The sequence below is a fragment of the Pinus tabuliformis genome, chromosome 5_1 (genome assembly GCF_031772625.1).
Source record: "Pinus tabuliformis cultivar Carrire ecotype Pingquan chromosome 5_1, CPIR1, whole genome shotgun sequence".
NCBI lineage: Eukaryota > Viridiplantae > Streptophyta > Pinopsida > Pinales > Pinaceae > Pinus > Pinus tabuliformis.
In genome coordinates, this window is record NC_142305.1 from 306,982,669 (window position 1) to 306,996,985 (window position 14,317).

General features: G+C 38.1%; 1 protein-coding gene and 1 pseudogene across 2 annotated transcripts; both read left to right on the top strand.

The window, feature by feature from the left end:
• The first annotated feature begins 5,387 nt into the window (after positions 1 to 5,387).
• Positions 5,388 to 9,893, top strand: LOC149164592 (putative ubiquitin-conjugating enzyme E2 23; annotated as a pseudogene). Its single transcript, XR_016260078.1, has 7 exons — positions 5,388 to 5,584; positions 6,284 to 7,295; positions 7,530 to 7,799; positions 8,012 to 8,084; positions 8,546 to 8,685; positions 8,794 to 9,105; positions 9,197 to 9,893. The product of XR_016260078.1 is annotated as a putative ubiquitin-conjugating enzyme E2 23 (transcript).
• Positions 9,766 to 12,559, top strand: LOC149164593 (putative ubiquitin-conjugating enzyme E2 23). The gene is made up of 6 exons (XM_089432115.1): positions 9,766 to 10,083; positions 10,318 to 10,587; positions 10,800 to 10,872; positions 11,352 to 11,491; positions 11,600 to 11,911; positions 12,004 to 12,559. Exons 1-6 carry the CDS (start codon positions 10,072 to 10,074, stop codon positions 12,232 to 12,234), a joined length of 1,038 nt encoding a protein of 345 aa, XP_089288241.1. The 5' UTR covers positions 9,766 to 10,071; the 3' UTR covers positions 12,235 to 12,559.
• The last annotated feature ends 1,758 nt before the right edge of the window (positions 12,560 to 14,317 follow it).

Genomic DNA, 14,317 nt, shown 5'->3' on the forward strand with positions numbered 1-14,317 from the left:
TATTATATTATACAGTTTAAGTGAGTTTATGGTTAAAAGCATGTGTTTCCTCTTGAGAGATTAGAAGATCAAAACTAGAAAAAGTAGAGTATGTATGCCTTCTTAAACTTAGCACCAATAAAAGTGAGTCCCTTATCCCACAAACAAAAAAAATCTCCCTTAACTTTCAATTACTTTTTACATTAAAAAAACATCAGTTACTTTAATTGCAAAACCCCAAATTACGCTTATATTTTATTTCATATTTCCTCAGTGGCACTTTCTCTTATGCTTCCTGCCACCATAACTACTTTCATGGTAGACATCATTTCTGGAAGGACGTTTTAGTCCTAAATCACAACTACTTTCATGGTAGACATGATTTCTGGAAGGACGCTTTAGTCCTAAATCATTTGATTTATAGAAAAAAATGAGGTGCGTGGATGAGTGGGTCATCCATTGTGTGGAGAGTCATGTTGCCCGTCCTTCCACGAAAATTGATATGGTTGACAATTATAAGATTAAAATTTGAGAATTCCAAGAACCCTAAACTTATCTGTCCACGTGATTAATACTTGACCCAGCCTGTTCATCATCATTTTTTTTTCTGAAATTCCCAACAACGACACCTCTGCGCCCCACTCTATTACGTTGATCATTTTTTTACTCCCCAAGATCAAACCCTATCTCTGTCTCTCGCCATGGAAGTATATGCTCCTCGCTATCTTCTTTCCCCTCGTCAACCCTTCTTCTTCCTTATCCTGGCTGCTTGCTAGGCCTCTCTAATTCGCTGCTCGTTATGCTTCGACGCGCAATATGAGTATTGCTTAAATGTTAGGAATTGTGGGATCATGAATATAACGTATCCTTTTGCCGCAGGAAAGCGTGGATGCGGTCACCCTGCCTTCCAAATCAACTGAAAGGGATCTGTTTCAACACCATATTCCATTAAAATTCTGTCTTCCAGTTGATCATCAGGGTCATACACAAAATCAGGAATCTCAATCTATCCCTTCCTAATGTAATCCCAGATAAATTCTAGACGATTTACATACTTCAGTTTCCAGTATAAACAGCATAACACATCAAAAACTGTATGAGCACATCTGCAACAATAGATCTAATGAATTATTTGAATCAAAATGCAAACTCAATTTAATACTCACCCTGAACTCAAGAAGAAACAACCAAGGGTTGCAAAAAACAGTCTTGACTGAAGCCCTGAATGTAGGAAATACACCACTTGAAGCCTTTCCTTAAAAGCCAGAGGAAGTTATTCCTAGATCAACCATAAAGTAGACACACCAGGGCAGTTTTCACTCCTTTGAACAGAGGTATGAATGTAAACAAGACAGTAAGGCCCTTCAAGTATTTCATTTGAGATCTTATTGTAAACATATTTTTGTAGCCTACAAGAGGAGCTGCAGACATAAATATAAACTTCATCTCTTAATGGAAGGCATGGATAATCTGAAAAGGGGTATATATGGTAGAGTCCAAATTTTTATTGTGATTTATTTAACATGCTTCAAAAACAATTCATAGTTTATATAAACAGAAAAAATCCCAATCTGAACTGAATTGAAATATCAAACATGGAATGACAATAGGTTCAATGGAGCAATCAGTTTACAGACATAACTCAACCACTAACAATCCACTTTGGAAACAAACCACCTTCACACAATAAACTAATTCGACTGAATTTTTAATGTGCCAACCAATTGGTAAAAAACATTGAGCTACAAGAGGTGCCATTACCAGACAGCTTAATAAACTTATCAAACACAATAATCCTTTTGTAGTATCGATTAATAACCATAAAAACTAAAACCTTAAAAGTCTACTCTGGCAATTTCAAGATGGCTCAGGGGTCACTACAATATAGTTGTATCCTTGTGGTAAAATGGAAAATCGAATTGTTCATCGATTTCAAGATGGCTCAAGGGTCACTACAATATAGTTGTATCCTCATGGAAAATTGGAAAATGAAATTGTTCATCGATGGCATGGAATTGAAATAGTGTTGGCCTAGGTTGAAGATATGGCATAGTGTTTGGATATAGATACAAAGAAGAAAGAGGAAGAATATATTGCAAAAATGTTAAACAAGACCTTATTTTATTATGCACGCAGAAAATGAAACCACAAGCATAACAATTCTAGGAGAATTTATGCAATGGAAACTACAATAGAAGTATAGATGAAGATACAAAGGGAGAAAGAGTGGAAGAGGAAAAACCAAATTCTATGTATTAGATATGGAAGAAAACTCTTAGCCCAACACCAATAACTTCTTCACTCTACAAGCAATATGAACTCTTAAATATATTCTTCTATCCAATATGATGTCTTAAATATATACTATTGTCTGAAGCATACTTTTCTTAGACAAAGTTGCTCACAAATTCGCTACCTAAACATTCATTATCATTCTATGAATGTGTTCTGATAACATATTTCTATAGATATGGGTTGCATCTACTCTTTTCACGGTTTGTATATTAGTTTATATGCCTTCGTCTTACCTTTGGGCAGGCGCAACAGGCACAATATCAGTTCAAAAACACAGCTTAATAATGCAGCCAATCCAGTCATTCGGCAAGGTTGGGGCCTTATGCTTTTTAGTTTTCTGTGTTAGTTTAAACTAATACCAAGGAATTCAATTCTACAATTATATTATATGGGTAGACAGAAAGACCCATTAGCCCTGATTTTGCAGTATATGAAGCCCACATTTCTGGGCTATCTAATTACTAATGTAGGTGGACTTGGAATAGAGATGACTGCTAAAATCTAATTATCACTGTAGTTTGACTTGGACTGGCATTACTTGCCAATTGTTTGGAAACTTAGGCTATCTAATTACTAATGTAGTTGGACTTGGAATAGAGATGACTACCAAAATCTAATTATCACAGTAGTTTGACTTGGACTGGCATTACTTGCCAAATGTTTGGAAACTCAAAGGAGCAATCTGGTCGAATAGCAAGAGACTTTTTGGCAAGTTTTAGACTGAAGTTTGTTGTTTCACTTTCAACTACATTTCAGTGAATAATCGCTCGGTGAAATTCAGAACCAAAGGTCAATTACCAGTAAATATTGATCCTACCGAAGGTATTTTCAAGGTATTTGGGAAATCGGTAATTAGAACTCGCAATTATTGGTACCACTAAGATAAATGAGATAGCATAGCATCGTTGATAAGAAAAATCCTTGATATGATAGCTCACAGACTATATTAGAGTAAAGCGAATAATGTAGGTGTGCCATTAACAAAACAAAAGACCAAGTAATTTCGACGTGTTTAGAAAAGAAACCATATATGACACAGTTAACCAAAAGAAGTAAAGATTACAATGAAGATCAGGGCATCTTGCCTTCAAGGGAGTGTTTACTAAATTCTCAGGATTAAACATGTGGTCCTATGCTCACTCAGAATGGTCCTACTCCTATGCTAGCTGGCAGCAAGGTATGACCTGGGTTTTTATTATGGCAGACCACACCTAATACTGTTTGTAACTTTTTTTACAATATTTTTTTTTTTTTTTTTTTTCTATATTAAGACTAACCTACGTACCCACGGGAGATTTGAACCGGTGACCTATCGCAAGGATTGCCTTAACAGCGCACCCATTCACCGTCAATCCAAACCCCCGTGGGCAACTTTTTTTACAATATTAATACATAAGTAATTTAGATTTTTTTAAAAATTCGATGTTAGGGCATTACATTTAGACAAAGTTGCTCACAAATTCGCTACCTAAGCATTCATTATCATTCTATGAATGTGTTCTGATAACATATTTCTATAGATATGGGTTGCATCTACTCTTTTCACGGTTTGTATATTAGTTTATATGCCTTCGTCTTGCCTTTGGGTAGGCGCAACAGGCGCAATATCAGTTCAAAAACAAAACTTAATAATGCAGCCAATCTAGTCATTCGGCAAGGTTGGGGCCTTATGCTTTTTATTTTCTGTGTTAGTTTAAACTAATACCAAGGAATTCAATTCTACAATTATATTATATGGGCAGACAGAAAGACCCATTGGCCCTGATTTTGCAGTATATGAAGCCCACATTTCTGGGCTATCTAATTACTATTGTAGTTGGACTTGGAATAGAGATGACTGCTAAAATCTAATTATCATTGTAGTTTGACTTGGACTGGCATTACTTGCCAAATGTTTGGAAACTCAAGCTATCTAAATACTAATGTAGTTGGACTTGGAATAGAGATGACTGCAAAAATCTAATTATCACAGTAGTTTGACTTGGACTGGCATTACTTGCCAAATGTTTGGAAACTCAAAGGAGCAATCTGGTCAAATAGCAAGAGACTTTTTGGCAAGTTTTAGACTGAAGTTTGTTGTTTCACTTTCAACTACATTTCAGTGAATAATCGCTCGGTGAAATTCAGAACCGAAGGTCAATTACCAATAAATATTGATCCTACCCAAGGTATTTTCAAGGTATTTGGGAAATCGGTAATTAGAACTCGCAATTATTGGTACCACTAAGATAAATGAGATAGCATAGCATCGTTGATAAGAAAAATCCTTGATATGATAGCTCACAGACTATATTAGAGTAAAGCGAATAATGTAGGTGTGCCATTAACAAAACAAAAGACCAAGTAATTTCGACATGTTCAGAAAAGAAACCATATATGACACAGTTAACCAAAAGAAGTAAAGATTACAATGAAGATCAGGGCATCTTGCCTTCAAGGGAGTGTTTACTAAATTCTCAGGATTAAACATGTGGTCAGAGCTCAAACAGAAATATACCAGGAATAAGCCTGGGCCATGAGATTGAAAATCTATAGGCATCTACTCCCATCACAGACATTAGATCAATATCCTCCTTCAAAACCCACATGAAATTTTGCATCAGGTTGATACCCAAATCATCTAGGAGTTTAACTATTGATACATTAGTATGAAAACAACAATAATGGGGTTGGACATAAACATAAAGCTTGAGGATGGCTTACAAGTAGCCACTGCATATAGGTTGTCCTAGTGACATTTACTGTTCTTAGATTTGCAGATAATAATACCTTGTAATGACGGTGTTGATCAACAACTACATCTGCATTACCTCCATCCACAGTAATCCCTGAAAATACAGTTAAAACAAACAATAGCTACTTCCAGCCTTGGTTTTCAAAGTCCCAAAGTAAAGTAAGGAACTGAGTAGAATGCAAATGAAGGGATGAATGAAGATATGTGATGAAACAGACCTTCCCTTCCCTGTTGAGTTTACCGAGGCCATTCTCAGGGCGAGGACCTGTGAGAGTACCGTTACATTGCTTATCCAACAACCCCATTGCTCTTATTTCTCCCTCTATGTAAACAGATAGGGTTATTCAGAGTTAGTGATACTCAAATCCTAGCAACCGAAATGGGAGATACCGCTTACTTGAAATTTAATAGCATCATGATGGAGGGTTACGAAACCTTAGCACTTCTATTGATTCTGAAATTGCCCACTAGGTCAACTGAAACTCTTGCCCCTGCCTCTACCATTAGCCCTGCTGCATCCTCTGTCACTGCCTGTCTTAATGAAATTAGCCATGCCACTGGATCTACTAAATCTCTGTTTGTCACTAGTAGTGCTTAAAGAAGGGTTGATGCTGGAACCCAGTAAACAACTCCAAGTCCTGAGTAAAGAAGGTCTCAGACTCTGTTGCCCGATAGTCTCCACCTCAAATATAGTTATGAGTGTTGGATAAATTTGCATTATAAAAATAAAGACCTTTTCTTTTTTAATTGAAACTCTTTTATTTTTTTGCTAAAATATAAACTTTGTTTAATTGTGCCACTTAATTCATACTTTTCAGAATTCAATAATTAAACTAAGCCAAAAAAATACTAACTATATGAACTTGTTTTTTTTTTTTTTCAATAATATTATTTAATATTATTGCAATATCCAGACATCTTCCGAATCTTTTGTTTTACATTCCAATTTTATCGACAAAACCACGGGCCCATACATCGAAATTGACAATTACATGTAATAAAAATATTGTCAATTGGGTGAACAAATTGATGTTTTCCAAAATAAATTACATATATTCTCAAACAAAAAGGACGGAGCTCAAATTTCAAACATATTACCGTGTGTAGGGCTAATATATTGTTAATTACGCCGTAAGGCGTTCCCCTCTGAAATCAACCTCCCAAAATGTCTTCGTGTCGTAATCGTAGCCCTTAGATCTAGTGTTAGACGATGGGAGAAAAATGAGCCGTTGATTAAGAGGTTAAAGTAACGTTAAAGTTTTTTAGGGTTTAGAGGGTGTTGAGGGGGCGGCGGCGGACCTGCAGAGGCGGACCTGCAGAGGCGGACCTGCATGCGGTTGTTGAGGGGGCGGCGGACCTGCATGAGGGCCGCGTAGTCGTGCGTTGCCAGCGTGTCCGGGGCAGTTCTTCAGCAGTTTTCAAGAATAGTATTTGGCTGTGGGGTAAATGGAAGGAAAATCGCGAAGAAGGTACAGTTTGCGATGTGGAAGTGGGATCAGTTTGCGTCAGTTGGATTACTGTAGCAAATCCTGGTTACAATTCTCAGTCCAGTATCGTCCCTGCAATGCAACAGGACCCTAAGCAGCTAAAGCTATTATCTTGTTCTTCACATGCTAATTGGCGGCTGAGCGACTGGTGTCTGCTTCCTGCATCAGAAAAGAGGATGCCAAAAGTTAGGGATAATATTGTTGATGGGGTACTAACTGTGAGCAACAAATGGACTAAGGTCGATGTGATATGGCAAGATGGAACAAGGAGTTGCGGTGTAGATTCTAGAACTCTGATTCCCATTTATGATCTTGGGGATCATGACTTCTTTCCTGAACAGTATGTATTGAAGGGGTATTCGGATGTTAGAGCCAGACGAGTAGGAGTTGTAAAGAATGTGGATTGGAAGGAGCGCAGAGCAAGAGTAAGGTGGCTCATGTCTGTGGATTGTCCAGGAGATAAAGGCAAATTTGATGGCGAGGAGATGGTAAGTGTGTATGAGCTAGCTCAGCATACAGCTTACAACACCTTAATTGGGGGCATCGTTAGTCTCTCTTCGGTCTCAGAGGAAACAGAAGTGCCTGGCATAGTCAATCAGTTGGTTGTCCAGACAGACTGTAAGGATGAAACAAGAACCAAAAATGTTGTTGAGACTACAAACCAGAAAACTCGGAAAGGAAAACAGAAGGCAGAGCTCGACAATAGTCTTGAAGAATCCAATATATCCTGGTTTGGGAATGTCATAGGTCGTAAGGATGGAGACATTGAGGTAGCATGGGCAGATGGAATGGTGTCAAAGGTATGCTATTTTGCTATTTTTTTGCTTGATTACAGTAGACTATTGAAAAAGGAAATATTTTTCATTATGTCTTTTAAGTACTATGTTTTATTTGAGGAATTGATCATGTTTTATTTATTTCCACTAGAATGGTCTACCGGCTTTAGCAGATCACAATGCTCTGGCTATCACGGAATGAACAATATCAGTTCACTTTGATTCACTAAAGGTTACTTATTTTTTTTTGTTATCTAGGTTGGACCTCACCAAATATTGGCAATTGGTAAGCATGAACGTGATGCTGAACAAGATAAAGATGTTAAAGTTGATCCTGGAAACTTGGAAATTGCTGATTTTCCTTTAGTTAAGTGGATAGCCAATAAATTTGATGTGAAACTGGCAAAGGAGGAAGATACAGTAGTTCATAACTGGTCCCAAAGTAATTGGCATGAGCCAGGTCACTTCAAACATTTTGATAGTGTAAAGAACCCTCTGGATCACTTCTATGTGAAAGAAACAGGCCAGGTACATTTATCTAAGGCCATTTTTTTCTCATTCTTCTTTGTAAATTTTGTTGCCAAAAGCAATGTTCTTTTTCATGGTGGATTATGATTGAAATTTTTGCACATGCTAGCTTAATGGCATGTTTTTTTCATTCTTCTGTGATTTTTGTTTCCAAAAGCAATGTTTTTTTTCATGGTAGAGTATGATGGAAATTTTTGAACCTCTTCTTGCAGGCTACTAATATGAAGCAGAAATGGATAAAGAAAGTTCAGCAAGAATGGAACATTCTTGAAAAAAATTTACCAGGTTTGTTAAATGGAAGTCATGATATTTACACAGACTGTTAGGGAATAGTTTATCTGGACACTTAGTTATGTTTCCTTCCTTTTTCCGTTCTGTTACTTTCCCTTTTATTGCTTCCAGTGATCCTAGGAATTGCTTTCTCACTCACCCACTGTATTCGCACTAACATTTTAACTTTCTAGGGTTCTCTTTACTTTTTATCCACGAGTGAAAAGTTATCCAGTGCCATGTATTTGAACATTTTCTTCCATTGATCATAATTGATGTCTTTAATGTAGTAGAAAGTTACAACCCAACAACTGTATGCATTCAGGAGGGAAATAGTACATTTCTTGTAACCCAACTGTTCATGTGGATACAGTGTACTCATGGGCAAACAGTATTTCAAGCCCTTTATTCCCTTGGTTGTTAAAATGAAGGTTGTTCTAATTATATCATATATAAACTCTGCATTGATTGGACAGATACAATTTTTGTGAGAATCTATGAAGATAGGATGGATTTGCTCAGGGCTGTGATTGTTGGAGCAGCTGGCACTCCATATCAGGATGGGCTTTTCTTCTTTGATATTCATTTTCCATCCAAGTATCCTGATGTACCACCTGTAAGCACTTAATTGCAACTGTTTGATTTGAAAGTGAATTTGAGATCTCGTGGTTTCTTTTATGATGAAAATTGTCATTTCGCTTTATGTTGGCTTTCAAATTTGCAGCAAGCTTACTACCATTCTGGTGGACTAAGGTTGAATCCGAATTTGTATGACGATGGGAAAGTTTGTCTGAGTCTTTTAAACACATGGATGGGCAAAGCTGATGAACTCTGGAACCCATCATTATCAAACGTTCTACAAGTCCTTGTTTCCATTCAAGGACTAGTACTAAATGACAACCCTTATTTTAATGAACCCTCATTTGTGAGAGAGATTGGTTCAGCTGAATGGGAGAAGAACTCTCTAACATACAAAGAAAACTCCTTTCTCCTATCATGCAAGTCAATGTTGTACATACTACGCAAGCCCCCAAAGGTAGAATCTGGAGAGATTTTCGTTTCTAATTATCTTGTTTAACCCTTTTTTTTCTGAATCATTTTGAATCCATTGATTGTGGTGTGTGCAGCATTTTGAAATGTTAGTTAAAGAGCATTTTAAAAAACGCGGTCATTATATTCTCCGTGCCTGTGATGCTTATCTGAAAGGGGCTCCAGTTGGATCGCTTTCAGAAGATTGTACGTTGCCACCCAATGTTGGAGCAGAGTCTCAGACTCAGAATAGTAGTTCTGTTGGGTTCAAGCTTATGTTGATTAAAACTGTTCCCAAACTTATTTCAGCCTTCATGAAGTTGGAGTAGATTGCCAAGAATTTCAGCAGACAATAGCCAAAGAATCCAAGGGACTCTGAGAATTATAGATGTGTGGTTATTTCTTTCAAATGATTTACATGGCGTTCAAGAGCTTATGTACAGTTGCAGAAGGTTTTAGATTGTGGATTATATTATAGATTTACCACATTCTTGCTTATCTTATGTTTATGTTTAAATGTGATTACATATTTATTGCAACGTGATTTTGGGAAAACGGATTGATTTGGTAATTTCTGTTACATGTTTAGCATTTTGCTCTCTCCTGTATGCATTTTAAGTAACTGTTTAGATATTTGTTTAGTTGGTATAAGTATTATAAATAATTAATTTTTACGCCGTTGTATGAGCTAGCTCAGCATACAGCTTACAACACCTTAATTGGGGGCATCGTTAGTCTCTCTTCGGTCTCAGAGGAAACAGAAGTGCCTGGCATAGTCAATCAGTTGGTTGTCCAGACAGACTGTAAGGATGAAACAAGAACCAAAAATGTTGTTGAGACTACAAACCAGAAAACTCGGAAAGGAAAACAGAAGGCAGAGCTCGACAATAGTCTTGAAGAATCCAATATATCCTGGTTTGGGAATGTCATAGGTCGTAAGGATGGAGACATTGAGGTAGCATGGGCAGATGGAATGGTGTCAAAGGTATGCTATTTTGCTATTTTTTTGCTTGATTACAGTAGACTATTGAAAAAGGAAATATTTTTCATTATGTCTTTTAAGTACTATGTTTTATTTGAGGAATTGATCATGTTTTATTTATTTCCACTAGAATTGTCTGCCGGCTTTAGCAGATCACAATGCTCTGGCTATCACGGAATGAACAGTATCAGTTCACTTTGATTCACTAAAGGTTACTTATTTTTTTTTGTTATCTAGGTTGGACCTCACCAAATATTGGCAATTGGTAAGCATGAACGTGATGCTGAACAAGATAAAGATGTTAAAGTTGATCCTGGAAACTTGGAAATTGCTGATTTTCCTTTAGTTAAGTGGATAGCCAATAAATTTGATGTGAAACTGGCAAAGGAGGAAGATACAGTAGTTCATAACTGGTCCCGAAGTAATTGGCATGAGCCAGGTCACTTCAAACATTTTGATAGTGTAAAGAACCCTCTGGATCACTTCTATGTGAAAGAAACAGGCCAGGTACATTTATCTAAGGCCATTTTTTTCTCATCCTTCTTTGTAAATTTTGTTGCCAAAAGCAATGTTCTTTTTCATGGTGGATTATGATTGAAATTTTTGCACAGGCTAGCTTAATGGCATGTTTTTTTCATTCTTCTGTGATTTTTGTTTCCAAAAGCAATGTTTTTTTTCATGGTAGAGTATGATGGAAATTTTTGAACCTCTTCTTGCAGGCTACTAATATGAAGCAGAAATGGATAAAGAAAGTTCAGCAAGAATGGAACATTCTTGAAAAAAATTTACCAGGTTTGTTAAATGGAAGTCATGATATTTACACAGACTGTTAGGGAATAGTTTATCTGGACACTTAGTTATGTTTCCTTCCTTTTTCCGTTCTGTTACTTTCCCTTTTATTGCTTCCAGTGATCCTAGGAATTGCTTTCTCACTCACCCACTGTATTCGCACTAACATTTTAACTTTCTAGGGTTCTCTTTACTTTTTATCCACGAGTGAAAAGTTATCCAGTGCCATGTATTTGAACATTTTCTTCCATTGATCATAATTGATGTCTTTAATGTAGTAGAAAGTTACAACCCAACAACTGTATGCATTCAGGAGGGAAATAGTACATTTCTTGTAACCCAACTGTTCATGTGGATACAGTGTACTCATGGGCAAACAGTATCTCATGGGCAAACAGTATTTCAAGCCCTTTATTCCCTTGGTTGTTAAAATGAAGGTTGTTCTAATTATATCATATATAAACTCTGCATTGATTGGACAGATACAATTTTTGTGAGAATCTATGAAGATAGGATGGATTTGCTCAGGGCTGTGATTGTTGGAGCAGCTGGCACTCCATATCAGGATGGGCTTTTCTTCTTTGATATTCATTTTCCATCCAAGTATCCTGATGTACCACCTGTAAGCACTTAATTGCAACTGTTTGATTTGAAAGTGAATTTGAGATCTCGTGGTTTCTTTTATGATGAAAATTGTCATTTTGCTTTATGTTGGCTTTCAAATTTGCAGCAAGCTTACTACCATTCTGGTGGACTAAGGTTGAATCCGAATTTGTATGACGATGGGAAAGTTTGTCTGAGTCTTTTAAACACATGGATGGGCAAAGCTGATGAACTCTGGAACCCATCATTATCAAACGTTCTACAAGTCCTTGTTTCCATTCAAGGACTAGTACTAAATGACAACCCTTATTTTAATGAACCCTCATTTGTGAGAGAGATTGGTTCAGCTGAATGGGAGAAGAACTCTCTAACATACAAAGAAAACTCCTTTCTCCTATCATGCAAGTCAATGTTGTACATACTACGCAAGCCCCCAAAGGTAGAATCTGGAGAGATTTTCGTTTCTAATTATCTTGTTTAACCCTTTTTTTTTCTGAATCATTTTGAATCCATTGATTGTGGTGTGTGCAGCATTTTGAAATGTTAGTTAAAGAGCATTTTAAAAAACGCGGTCATTATATTCTCCGTGCCTGTGATGCTTATCTGAAAGGGGCTCCAGTTGGATCGCTTTCAGAAGATTGTACGTTGCCACCCAATGTTGGAGCAGAGTCTCAGACTCAGAATAGTAGTTCTGTTGGGTTCAAGCTTATGTTCATTAAAACTGTTCCCAAACTTATTTCAGCCTTCATGAAGTTGGAGTAGATTGCCAAGAATTTCAGCAGACAATAGCCAAAGAATCCAAGGGACTCTGAGAATTATAGATGTGTGGTTATTTCTTTCAAATGATTTACATGGCGTTCAAGAGCTTATGTACAGTTGCAGAAGGTTTTAGATTGTGGATTATATTATAGATTTACCACATTCTTGCTTATCTTATGTTTATGTTTAAATGTGATTACATATTTATTGCAACGTGATTTTGGGAAAACGGATTGATTTGGTAATTTCTGTTACATGTTTAGCATTTTGCTCTCTCCTGTATGCATTTTAAGTAACTGTTTAGATATTTGTTTAGTTGGTATAAGTATTATAAATAATTAATTTTTACGCCGTAAGGCGTTTCTCTCTGAAATAAACTCTCCAAACTGCTGTCGTGTCAAAATATGTGCCATTCGATTTCGTTGTTAGACGTTAGACGATCGAGTAATCCTTAACCGTTGATTTGAATTACGCAATGCCAGGCGCCACGCTCCATACGAACCGTCAACCGTCTTTCAACAAGATACGTTGGGGTGAGCACAGACGAGAAGGAGGCGCCTGGGGAGGCGAGACATCGTGGTGGTGTGGAGGGAGAGACATTAGTATTCGCGGAACCACAAAATCGATGGCCACGCTCAGCCAAATAATCAAGCAAGACCGTTATCCCGTCTGGCTTGCCGATGCGCTGATTCTTTCAGCTGTTGCATACAGCGACAATCCTCGGCAGGAACTTGAAACACTGAATACCACATTCGGCTTGCCGGAAACGGCGATCTATGAATTTCTGGAAGAAGACAAGCTGCGAAAAGAAGGCTTCGAGATCGGCCGAAAGCAGGTTCTTCTGGTCGTTAAAAGCCTGGCCAAAGATCACATGATCATCGCCTGCAAAGGCACCACGGGGTTTATGGATGCGCTAACGGATCTCAACATAATGCAGAGGTCCTTGAGCCTGGGAGCGGGAGCTGCTCATGCGGGGTTTCTTGACAGAGCCAAGAGCATCCCATTGAAGTATCTTAGGCGTCAATTAATACAAGGGAACAAAATTGTATTGACGGGCCATTCTTTAGGAGGAGCCGTTGCCTCGTTGCTCACCCTCAGATTGTTGGAATCGAGCCCTAAGTTTTGCCACGAACAAGTTCAATGTTATTCATTCGGATGCCCTCTCTTCGCGGATTCAAAATTGGCAAAACATATAAATTCGCGTTACAGAAGACACTTTGCGCATATAGTTTCCAAGAGCGATATCGTCCCCAGGCTTATGCCGTTTGCGCATTTTCTGTACACCCTGTGGGCCAGCTTGGAGGTCGGCCCACTGGAAGATGTGTTCAACATAACGTGGCTAGCGCTTCTGGTATGGCAAGTGCTCCCCAGAATCCGTAAGCAGCGTCTAGGAATAGCAACAGTGGCGACGCAGGCGGTGTCGTGGGTACCCGGCTTGATTCGTGGCTTCGTCCATCGGTTGTTAGCTTTGGCGTTGTCCTACCATTCGGGGTCAGGCTACTCCTTCGCAGGCCAGATGGTGCTGATTGATGCAGACAGAAGCTTCGATGAGGATATCGATGACTCCTCGGATGTGGATAAGCACCTGGCCTTTCAGTTTACTCAGGTTGTTTCCATGGACAGCATAAATGAGCACAGCCTTCTTAGCTACATCGAAAATGTCTTTTCTGTTAAGACGAAGGAAGAAGAATCTGATTCAGAGCCGGAGGTCCACAGATCTACGGTTAGTGTTTCGCTTGCTGATGGTAGGGATAGGAAGAGTAAATCGAGTAATAATCGGATTCGTCTCACAGAGTTCGAACCCGAGACCTCTCATTCTACCGAAAACCCTGTCGGGAATATTTTGAATAAAAGAAAGAATTCAAAGGCTTTCTGAAGCAAGGTTGCGTGCTTAATCTTTGCTAAGCGTATGCAGGAGTCTGCTCCCATACCCATCAGGCAGAAACCGAAAGAGAGAAGGAGATGGCTTGCAATAGTAAGGAAAAACCTGGGCAGATTGGGCAGATTTGCTCGCAAGTGGAACACACTTATCGTGACATCTTCCATTTATTATGCAGTTATGCAATTTCGCAAATTTTATGCATTG